This window comes from Vanacampus margaritifer, chromosome 5, assembly GCF_051991255.1.
Source record: "Vanacampus margaritifer isolate UIUO_Vmar chromosome 5, RoL_Vmar_1.0, whole genome shotgun sequence".
Lineage (NCBI taxonomy): Eukaryota > Metazoa > Chordata > Actinopteri > Syngnathiformes > Syngnathidae > Vanacampus > Vanacampus margaritifer.
In genome coordinates, this window is record NC_135436.1 from 13626397 (window position 1) to 13637761 (window position 11365).

At 39.7% G+C, this 11365-nt stretch overlaps 2 protein-coding genes across 4 annotated transcripts; both read left to right on the forward strand.

Moving 5' to 3' along the window:
* The first annotated feature begins 2560 nt into the window (after window positions 1-2560).
* Window positions 2561-4005, forward strand: rnf7 (ring finger protein 7). 2 transcript variants are annotated; one of them, XM_077566495.1, is made up of 3 exons: window positions 2561-2912; window positions 3014-3061; window positions 3505-4005. In XM_077566495.1, exons 1-3 carry the CDS (start codon window positions 2754-2756, stop codon window positions 3559-3561), a joined length of 264 nt encoding a protein of 87 aa, XP_077422621.1. In that variant the 5' UTR covers window positions 2561-2753; the 3' UTR covers window positions 3562-4005. The 2 variants fall into 2 exon arrangements, with proteins under 2 accessions (XP_077422621.1, XP_077422620.1); XM_077566494.1 differs by having other exon boundaries at window positions 2662-2919.
* A 1339-nt stretch (window positions 4006-5344) lies between these two features.
* Window positions 5345-11077, forward strand: grk7b (G protein-coupled receptor kinase 7b). Of its 2 annotated transcripts, none has more exons than XM_077566492.1 (4): window positions 5345-6076; window positions 6722-7159; window positions 8433-8704; window positions 9092-11077. In XM_077566492.1, the coding sequence occupies exons 1-4, from the start codon at window positions 5480-5482 to the stop codon at window positions 9420-9422; spliced, it is 1638 nt and encodes a 545-aa protein (XP_077422618.1). In that variant the 5' UTR covers window positions 5345-5479; the 3' UTR covers window positions 9423-11077. The 2 variants fall into 2 exon arrangements, with proteins under 2 accessions (XP_077422618.1, XP_077422619.1); XM_077566493.1 differs by having other exon boundaries at window positions 9153-11077.
* Window positions 11078-11365: the final 288 nt, after the last annotated feature.

The window sequence follows — 11365 nt, forward strand, 5'->3', positions numbered from 1 at the left end:
ATTTGAATTAAAAATACATTTTGGAACAAGTAATTCATAGTTATCAGCTCAGCCTATTGTGTCGAAGTAATGAATCCATCCTGAAGACTGAGACAATTTAGAAATAAATCATGCCACTATTAATCACCAATTAATTTAAAAGTCATTTGTTTTTATTTTTGTGTTTTGGTGACATTAACTCCCTTCGCCTTTTGTTTCACACTCTTCAAAATGTCTGAAATGCGTAAGAGTTCCGTCAGCACTTTGAACAACAGTAAAGCCCAGAAGTCAAACACAATCGCTTCTTTGACACTGTTTGACTTGCAAGTTGTTTTGTACATTGTGGTTCATAGTTGGTATGCACTGCTTATTAAATTAATCAAGTCAACACACTTTGATGTGAAACTTTTTTTTTTTTTAAGCATGCTTTTTTGGGACTGCCACTGACAACATTAATCTGTCTAATAGAGAATAACAGTGTGATTGTGTTTATGGTGTCATGATCAGATATTCCTCAACAAGAATCAGTAAGATGATGTCAAGTTGTTGTTTTTTTGAAGATTTTTAAACAATAGTTTAATTTATTCTGGATCATTTTATACAATCTAAGATTAATGGGAACAAAATCTGTTTTATTTCTGGGAAGCCGTTTAGAAATGAGCAAATCTCTACAGCCAATTCTATCCCGAACATTAGACATCTGACTCACAAGGGGACAATTTAAATTGTGTGGCCTTGCTTACACTATTTTGTCTCTCTTCACACGAAGACATAATCATTCACTTCCAGGTATAACATATTACTTATGACGATTTAGTCCAACCTCAAACAAAACATATTCAGACATATATTCCAATTTTCATATTTAACCGAATTAATTATTTTTAACGTGCAGAGCCATATTTGCTTTAGCTGAGTTCGCAGTTGAACTTACTCGCTCTTTGAGAATTGTTAACCGACTTAAGTCTGTGTGTGGTGTGGCTCGATGGTCGAGTGGTTGTGGGTTTGATCCTCTCCCCTGGTGACCATGTCAAAGTGTCCTTAAGCTTTGCTCCCAGTAGACATGGCAGCACTGGTGTGTGAATGCGAGACTTTGTAAGATGCTTTGGGCACTATATGGTGTAGATAAAGCGCTATATAAAAAGCTGTCCACTTTACCATTTAAAAAGAGAGTTGTTGACCAACTTCATTGAATTGTCTCATGTGGTAACTCACGATTGAATTAAATGAATCCAAGTCAATATATTAAGTTTAATGAACTCAAGTGATTAAACTTAATGACCTTACTCTATACTTAGTTAAACTTTGATTAACTTAATTAAATTGTGTGTTACCACTTGAAGCGATTAAATTAAGTTGGTCAACAATTCTCTTTTTAGAGTGTAATTCTCACCATGTGTCTCTAACTCTCCTCTGTTTTAATTCAAACCTAAAAAGTAGGATCACGGATCATTTGATATGGTTATCATTACAGAGGAAAACATGCACTGTAGCCCTAGAGCTATATTACCGTTTTGTTTTACATCTGCATCATGTAATAAGAAAAAGTGCTTCTTAAAATGTGTGCTAAAAGAAACCAAAACAATGTTATTATGTGATTACACCACTTAAAGAAATAATAATATAAAAAATAATCCATCTCGCTATTTTCTCTACTGCTTGTCCTCATTGAGGTTGTGGGCTGTAGTCTTGGGGTGTCCAAATTTTTTCGTTCTAGGGCTGCCAGAAAAGTGAAAGATGCTCAGGTCATTTTGACATTGTTCAACTTCATTAAACACACTAAACCAATCAAGCAATTATGTATTACAGGTATTTTAGCATGTTAGCTAGTGGAAGGTGTCTCAGCAGAGTTGGACAAATTGAAATTGTGGTCGACCTATTTTTATTTATTTATTTATTTATTTTTAAGTGCATCTTACCAAGTCTTTGATGCTGCCTAGTACAGCTGTGGTCAGTATTCCCGTGAAAAGGGCCACAAAATTAATTCCTGTGAGAATCCAGATGAAAACGTACACAGTGACAACTTGGTCACAGCTGCTTACGCCAACAAACTCGTAGTAGTTATTGAGGTAATCGCCACTGCAAAACAAGATGAGGAGCTGACCGTGAATGCGGTGAGGTTGAGAACAGACAAAATCAGTTTTGGAATTTGTGATAACACAATAACAGTACAGTGATGGCATTACTTAGCGCAGTCGTACAGGTCGCAGCAGTAGCAGGTCCCACTTCGTACTGTCATGTTGCAAGACTCCTTCATATTCCAGCACGACACCTGCTTATACGACGTACACAGTATGTACAATGACCAGCCTCAATATTATGACAATTTGCACAATATTTACAGTGCTGGACTGGAACAAACAAAATGAGCCCTATCATTTTGACTTACATTTGGGGAAAATGTTGGGAACCTTTCCATGTGAATTCATCAGTATCTGTGTGGAATGTGTAAATTTCTTATCTATATACATATAACAGAGAAGTTAAATCCCGAAGGGAAAAAAACGCTACTTTGTTTCCCAAAATACTATTATGTGTCTGAATGGGTGAATGAGAAGCATTAATTTTGTGTATTTTGTAGTCAAAGCGACTTTATTAAGTTTCACGCTATTGATTAGTATATTGGCAGGTCTGACACATCAAATATAGCGGACGCGCTGACCCACTAGTCTTACACCGTGGCGCCCCCTAACGGTGTCAACGTTCACAGGCAGTTGGACCTTCGCCTTTTCCGTCCATTTTGGTAAGCTAATGCTAAGCTAACTACTGTGGACATGGATGACGGCGACGAGCTCGGAATAGTTCTCTCCCACAACACCTCCTCTGGCTCCAAGTCGGGCGGGGACAAGATGTTTTCACTAAAAAAATGGAATGCCGTTGCTATGTGGAGTTGGGATGTTGAATGTGATACTTGCGCCATTTGCCGGGTGCAAGTAATGGGTGAGTGTGTCGGCGCTAGCTAGCTTAGCACATCTGCTCTTCAGCAAAATGCCGGTCGTTTACTGCTAATGTAACAACGTTTCTCCGATTACAGATGCTTGTCTCCGATGTCAGGCGGAAAACAAGCAAGAGGACTGCGTTGGTAAGATGATGTCAGCCGTAAAACACACACGCTAATGTTTAGCTGCTTCGCAGCTAACGCTAAGCCCAGTGGGTGAGGTAGAGGTGGTCCTCCATTTACGAACATGACATACGACATTCTTTGGTTAACGAACAACGGTGGGGGTTTGACTTCACCTCACTTGACTATCTGGATGTCTCACACCTGAGCTATGAATGGGTTAGCAGATGACGTCAGTGCTGTGAATCTTTTGTTCATTTGTCAGTGGTTGTGAATGAGAGACATATGTTAATGAATATGTACTAGGCATCATAGGCTACATTTAAAACAACAACTGATCTTTGGTACATTTGTTCCGCCTCTCATTTTGAAAACCATGCTTTTATTTTGGTGCAGGAAGTGTTGGGTATGTCTCTTACTTTCCTGTTTAGCTCACTCTTCTACCTTTTCCCCCTGTTTTGCAGTTGTTTGGGGAGAGTGTAACCATTCCTTCCATAACTGCTGCATGTCCCTTTGGGTGAAGCAGAACAATCGGTGCCCCCTCTGCCAGCAGGACTGGGTGGTTCAGAGAATCGGCAAATAAGGCCAGCACCTTGGCGACGTGATTCACAGACTTCACCTGTACGCACCTGAGGGTGGACACAGATCTGGCCGTGATCATTGCGACGCCCCGTGCAGAGCTGCTGTCTACAACTCACCTCGGCCATTTGATTGCATGTTCCAGTACTCCCAGCGCCAGAGGTGGGCAATGAACCAAGCAGGTGGATGTCACACACAATCTGACTCGTGGCTCACGATTGATGCGCAAAGGACGGAGAGTCACGAGGAGAAAGAGGATGACACTTTGCAGTGTGTGTGGTCACTTGTTAGCGTTTTTCAGTTTTTCTTTATGGGGGTGTTTGCCACGTCAAAATATGTGACTGTAATTATTCAGGAATAAAAGTTAGCGTATGCTTGTGAATTGATGAAGTTTGCTTCATTTTCATGCATTTTAGAGCCATTGTGAAAATGTTCAAGTTGTATTATTAGACATTTTTTATCATGTTGTAGTACAGTATTTTTATTTATAAATACACCACTAAGTAAAAACTGACAACTGGAATAATGACAGAAAATGTACAATTTAGAAAAAAAAGCACGCTGCAATGTTGGTATTCTATCTTCCAATATAATTGCGTTTTTTTTCCTGCCCCAGATACACTCTCACTGCATTGACTTAATTGGCCTACACGCAACATCCACTTAGTTGGTCAGGGTCATCCTTCCTTACTTTATGAAGAGTGCTTTTCAAGTCATGTGCTGCGTTTTCATTGCAAAAGCACCCGAGCATCGATGGCCAACCTTTTTCCACTTGCAGAAAAAAAACTTATTTAATAAAACAAGTGGTCATATGTGGCCGATCGGTATACATATGGTCTTTTGCCCGAACATGTCCATTTTATTACATCATGTCTAGGTGTTCGTTTTTTTTTTTTAAAATCATGAAAATGTCTGGATTTAATTGCGGAACAAATTGGACGCAGTTTGCACCGTGTTACCGCGACTGGTAGAACACGTTCCCAAGTTGTAAGGGGTGTAGGGGAGAAAAAAAGTTGGTTTTGTGTGTGTGTGTTAATATTGTAATAAAAAAGTTGGGAGGTTCCAAGAAAAAAATAGGGCAGCTTTTTACATACCTCACTACCAGAGCATTTAAATTAGGTCCAAAGTTGTGTAGGCGGCCCAGAATTTTAGCTCACTGGTAGCGCTCTGCACTCACAAAACAGACATGGTGGTGGCTTGGGTTCGACCCCCCACCCACCATGTCAGAAAATTGCTAGCGAAAAAAGGAAGGAGAGGCAGAAAGTGATATGTCCAAAAATGGCAGAAATTTGACAGAAAAATATGAAAATGTATGAAGAATTACCAAAAAAAGAAGAGAAGAAAATGAATGCCAAAGTATTGTATGTTACATAATTTGTATTATGGTGCACATGCACATGCAGCTCTAATTAACACAGTTTCCTTCATCACAATCTTTAAATATTTTGCAGCTCCAGACAGTTGTTTTTTTAAAATCTATTTGGCCTAAAATGGCTCTTTTGACAGGAAAGCTTGCTGACCACTGCCCTAGACTTAACTCCTTGAAATGTATCAAAGGACTTATCAATTTTATCTTGCGGTTGAGATCAGCCACCTGTGACGTGAGGTGGCAGCCCACTTACTGCACACAAGCACTTTGCGGCTCCTAAAAATAGGCCCCACTAAAGCCTCTTAAGTTCAAACTACATAAGTTGCTTTCGCCGAGGGCCATCAAATCCCCGAGGATAGTGGCACTTTTAATGCCAGGAGGTGTTGCAGGACTGGAGGGATGCTTACAGGTGCTAGTGGCTGCTCTCTGGCTGCTCGGACCATGTAGAGGACTGTAGTAGGGCCCCACAGTTTACAGGTGGGGCCACCGATATGAGTGACCTGCTGGTGAAGGAACTGGTGGCCAACACAGCCTACCTCAGGGCTCAGCAGCTGGACCGCAGCCAGCAGCAAAAGGAGAGACTCTCCCTGACTCTACCCCTTCCAAAAAGCTCCTCAACTCTACAGGAAGCAGAAGGGAAAGGGTACGAGTCACTTTGTGAGCAGCAGCCCATCGGCAGGGAGTTATTCCGGCAGTTTCTCCTCAGCTGCGACCCCCAGTATGCCGCTGCTATTGAGTTCCTGGAGGAGCTGGCAGGATGGAGCTTTGTCAAAGAGGACGCCCAAGCGACGGCCAGGCGGAACCTCCTCACTAAGTTCTGTAACCCCGAGTCCAGGAGTTTTTTGTCCTTTCTCAAAGGAGACGCTGCGGAGACGCGCAAACACGTAACAAACAACACTTTTGACGAGTCCACAGTGAGCCGGGTGAGAGAAGACACAAGAGACTTCCTGCGAGGCAAAGCGTTCTCGGAGTACCTGAGGAGTCCGTTCTTTTTCAGGTTTCTGCAGTGGAAGGAGTATGAGAGACAGAAGATTAGTGATAAATACTTTCATGAGTTTCGGACATTGGGGAAAGGCGGTTTTGGTGAGGTAGGTTTCAAAAAGCAACGTGGTTGCCTGATACACACTAGCGATAGAACATCAGATTGAAAAAAAAAGTAAGATTCCAGGAAATAACATGACTTTTATTGTACAGTTCAGGGATACACACCAAGTTTGGAATTGCACACTAACTCAATAAAAGAAATCAAGGCAATAAAATGAAAGAAGAATGAGAGCGCAGGTTGAAATCAAATTAAGGGGTAGACCAGTAAAAATATGGCCTATAAACAAGGTTAGAGTCCAACATTTTAGTCACAAAAACTGATGATACTGATGAACCTGACATACCCATGACATTCCACAGTAAGATTCCTTATTACTGCTGTGTTTAAAACAAATAAATAAATCAGTATTAGGGCCTATAGCAAACTCTATCAAACTGTATTTCGTCTGAAAGATCAAGTATAATTTCACAACTGACACTATCAATATCTGACCTACGAATGTTTGATTTAAAAAAAAAAAACGACATCACACACCACCAGAGAGAGAGATGTGTGTGTGTGTATATATATATATATACACACACAGTATATAGCAACATTGTACTGTTTAACCTAGCTATCACCGAGAAAAAAAAGAAAAAAGAAGAACATCAGATTGTGGTTTCATTGAGTGTGTGCTTGATTGCAGGTGTGTGCAGTGCAGGTGAAGACGACAGGCCAGATGTACGCCTGCAAGAAGCTGGATAAGAGACGCTTGAAGAAGAAAAGAGGCCAGAGGTTGGCCCTTCAGGAGAAGAAGATCCTGGAGAAGGTGAACAGTCTTTTCATTGTGAACTTGGCTTACGCCTACGATAACAACACCCACTTGTGCCTGGTCATGGACCTGATGAACGGAGGAGACCTCAGGTTCCACATTTACGAACTCGGAGAGCGCGGAATTCGCATGGACCGTGTGGTTTTCTACGCGGCCCAGATGACCATGGGTCTCCTTCACCTGCACTCCATGAACATCGTTTATCGTGATCTGAAGCCAGAGAACGTGCTGCTGGACGCTTACGGCCATTGCAGACTCTCGGACCTCGGATTGGCTGTCGAGCTGACAAATGGGAAAACCATCTGCCAAATGGTCAGTCCGGTGGCCTACTTGCTTGACCTGTACTTTGAAACTCTTTGCACTACAATCACCAAAGCCGAAAGAGTACAATCTAATTTCGGTGAAATTGTTAGTGTTGGTTTTGTTACGGTGACCAGATTTTCCAAATTAAAAACCAGGACACTACAATTTCATCAGGAACTATTTATAACAAATTTAATCGCTAGTCAATCTGGTGACCGGTGGTTGTGTTACTGCTTTAGCTAATGCTAAATGCTATCATGGTTGACAGTTCAATAGCGAGGCCATGCACTACTACTAGCAACTAGATGCGGATAAGGAAATATGAGTGCAGTGTCCAATACGTAAAGATTCATTTTCTTCTACCTTTTGTCTTCTTTTTTTTAGATTTTTATTATTTATTTATGTATTTATTTTGGTCACTTTTCAGACTTTGTTTTTCATACATTTTAAGACGGTTCTGCCTTTCTGTCAAATTTCTGACATTTTTGGAAATTTTGTGGGCATTTTATGGTAGTTTTCTGCCTCTCCCTTTTTTTGGACACTTGACGGCAATTTTTTTTTTAGATTTCTTTCTACCTTTTTGCAGTCAATTTCCTGACATTTTTGGCAATTTTGTGGGCATTTTATGGTAATTTTGAGGATTTCTTCTTTTGGTTTTGGCCAATTTATAGATACTTTTAAAAGTTTTCTTTTGAGATATGTTTAAGTATTTTTTGAAAAAACAAACAAACTTTTTCATCTACCTTTCATCTCTTTTTTTCTGAAACTTACAAATTTGGAAAAAATATTATTATTTTAATATAACTAATCAATTCATTTAAATAATATGTTATCTAAAAATGTAAAATATAGATATATTTTTAAACAAACAATATTCATTTCTACAATTTTTTTTTAGCGCTCCACAGGGAGCCACAGAAGAGGGACTAAAGAGCCACATGTGGCTCCAGATCCGCAGGTTGCAGACCCCTGACTTATAGTCACCTACTGTTCTTGTTTTGAACTCTTCAGCAAAGTTGTTGAATATCACATGTATATTGCGTTTCATTCCCAATTTACCTCAAGGCGTTCATTTGTTGTAGTGCTAATAATTGGATGTTAAGGGTTCAAAAGAAACACCTATCAGGATACCACCTTACTGAAAAGCTACTTAAAGTTACCAGAAATAGATACAGTATAATGGTTGTTAGCTTAGTGAAATCTTAGCTTTGCTTGCGATATATACAGTATCTCCACATCATAATTTCCTCCTGAAATCTTCTTTGTGTGTTTGTTTGTTCAGGCCGGTACAACTGGTTACATGGCGCCCGAGATCCTGACGCAGCAGTACTACGGCACATCCGTGGACTGGTGGGCGCTGGGCTGCAGCATCTACGAAATGGTGGCCGCTCGCTTGCCTTTTCGAGACTTCCGCGAAAAGGTGCAGAAGAGCGAGGTGACCCGCCGCACGCTTGAAGACCTGTGCAAGTTTCATCACAAGGGATTTGACCCCGCTACCAAAGATGTCATCTGTTGCCTCCTTAAGAAAAAAGTAGCGCATCGACTCGGGTGCCAGTAAGTACAACACATGAGTTTTTATCAACATAGTTGTGGTTTTGACATGAATCTAGCGTTGAAGTACAAAAAACAATGTTGATGTTCTCAAGGTTGCTGAAATGTTAAAAACTTAGTACTCCAACCTGTTTAGGATTGCCCAGTTTGGTGTAACAGTGATGTTAACATTATTTTGTAGTGCAGCGTAAGATTAGGTGGCAGCATAGTATGCTAGTAGCGGTTAGCACGTCTGCCTCAGCGCTCGAATCTCCTAATAAAGCGTCCAGTAAGCGTCATCGTCGATGATGGCAGGGGACGGGTGTGATTGAGAACAATCTCTAGACAAAACGTATTGTGCATGCTGACTTACTGTTGCTCGCCTGCTCTCATACCTCTTATTTTTCATAGCGGAGGTGATGACCCACGTAAACACGCATTTTTCAAGAGCATTAATTTCCACTTTCTGGAGGCGCGGCGTTTGGATCCCCCCTGGGTGCCCAATTCCAACGTGGTGTACGCCAAAGACACTGTCTGCTTCAACGACACATCGGAAGTCGGAGACATTGAACTGGATGTCAAGGATGAGAATTTCTACAAGGAATTCAGCACAGGTGCAGTAGCAGTCTCTTGGCAGAAGGAGATGATTGACAGTGGCTTGTTTGAGGAGCTCAACAGGCCAGAAAGGAATGGCCATCATCGAGCAATGGCGTGGAAATCAAAGACGTGTATCATTTTGTAAGCGATGGATCCCATCTAATCTTCAGTAGGGATGAAAATCAGGGGGCCCTAAAATGCTTGGGGCCCCCCAAAAATCCCCACAGATAAGTCTGCAATACTTGAAATGATGGTGCTGGTTTTCAATCGAACACTTATACAATAAGTCTGTCTACCTTTAATAACAAAGATTACAATCCATTCTCATTTGATTGACAGTTTGATAACAACGTCAATGTTGTTTTTCTCTTAAGTTATTATTGTGCCAGAAGGTTAATATTATAATTATCACTACTGGTAAATGTGTTTGTTTGTTTGTTTTCAGATGAAAACTTTGTTGGATATGTGCTTTGTGTAATCTTCTGCAGCACCAATCTTTGCTAATGCAGTATAAAAGTCTCAGTTATGATACATATTTGTATGAAAACTTGCGATTGGCTTGGAGCCAGCATCCCCCGCGACCTTTGTGAGGACAAGCTGTTAAGAAACTGGATGGATGGATTTGTATATAAACCCACTCATAAGCCTTAAATAAGAAACAATCAAATGAAAAACAGTAACTGAGTGTGCCTTCTTGTGCAGCATGAGAAGGTATTGCGAAATGTATTTATTATTGCACACAGCTTTCATAACCTCAAAATACCGTTATGTCCACATCGCCATAAACCGAGGATTCTATATAATTTCCCAAAACATCACTTTTATTAATTTGGCTTAGTGTGTTGCTTGACAAGCTACATAATGGCTTCCTTTGGCAGTCTAATATTGGTGAAAGATTTCTTTATGATAAATGGTTCTTCATTTACTGTATATAGATAGCGCTTTTCCACCTTACAAGGCCGAGCACTTTACATTTTTTTAACCATTTATTGAAGATGCAAAAAGAATACAAACATCAGTCAATCCAATGTACATGAATCACATTAAAAATAATAATAAAATTAAAATTTTAAAAAACAAAAAGAAAAACCTTTAAGTATCACCAAGAGGCATTTTTAAATAATTCTGCATGAATATTAATTTTCAAATGACATTTCTTATTTGTTACAAATTTAAGAGACTTAAAGTATTTTTCCATTTCAATCTGAAACAATTTGAATAAAGGTTTCAATAATAAAAAAAAAAAATACATTTATGGTTACAGAATTTTCCCAATAAAACATACAAGTTAACCAAAGTTGACAATTTTTTGTTCATTGACTCAAAAAAGCTAATAATGTTTTTCCAAGCAGTTTACATTTGAACTACTCATTCACCTGACTGAAGACGCAGCTCAGAGTTGGGAGACGACCACTCCACCACAGACCCACTGTAGTAACACAAATTAGACCACCAGATGTCGCCACATACCCGTGAAGCATTTCCACACCTGACTGACGGAGGCATGCCAAAGGTTTCAATATCGTTTTTGTTATCCAACTGCACTCAGATGAGAACAACAACAAAGTCAGCATTGCGTTGCTGCTTTAAATCCCCAATTTGTGTTCCTTTCCATTTGTTTAATACCATGTCAGTGCCTTGTTTTTTTTTAATATAAATACTATGTATGTAGTAATGTACCGGTATGTATGGTCAAAAAACATACATTGCTTTTTTTTTTTGAGGCAGTCCTCTGGTATGAAAACATGTCTTAAATAATGTTTGCCTATTTAATGTAATTAAATGTTCATGTTACCAGGGTGTCATTTCCTCCTTCTGTACTTTCTGATATGTAATATATACAGTGCAGTGAAATATTTTTCATCGTAGGTGTAAGATCATATTATTAAAAAAACAAAAACAAATCAAGAACACAAAGTAAAGTAAAATAAACTACTGTAATTAATTGACATCTCTGAGGAAAGTGTTGCAAAAGTGCTACTAGGACTCTGGCAAACGACGATGAGAACCATAATCCACAAATGGACAAAGCATGGAACAGTGGTGTACAGCCAAAATACAAAAAAAAACAAAAAAACTAATAATACC

Coding starts and splice junctions, on each gene's coding strand:
- rnf7 (XM_077566494.1), top strand. CDS start 2,754: ATGGATGACGGCGACGAGCTCGGAATAGTTCTCTCCCACAACACCTCC. Junction 2,920..3,013: donor TTGCCGGGTGCAAGTAATGG/GTGAGTGTGTCG, acceptor CTCCGATTACAG/ATGCTTGTCTCCGATGTCAG. Junction 3,062..3,504: donor CAAGCAAGAGGACTGCGTTG/GTAAGATGATGT, acceptor CCTGTTTTGCAG/TTGTTTGGGGAGAGTGTAAC.
- grk7b (XM_077566492.1), top strand. CDS start 5,480: ATGAGTGACCTGCTGGTGAAGGAACTGGTGGCCAACACAGCCTACCTC. Junction 6,077..6,721: donor GGAAAGGCGGTTTTGGTGAG/GTAGGTTTCAAA, acceptor GCTTGATTGCAG/GTGTGTGCAGTGCAGGTGAA. Junction 7,160..8,432: donor GGAAAACCATCTGCCAAATG/GTCAGTCCGGTG, acceptor TTGTTTGTTCAG/GCCGGTACAACTGGTTACAT.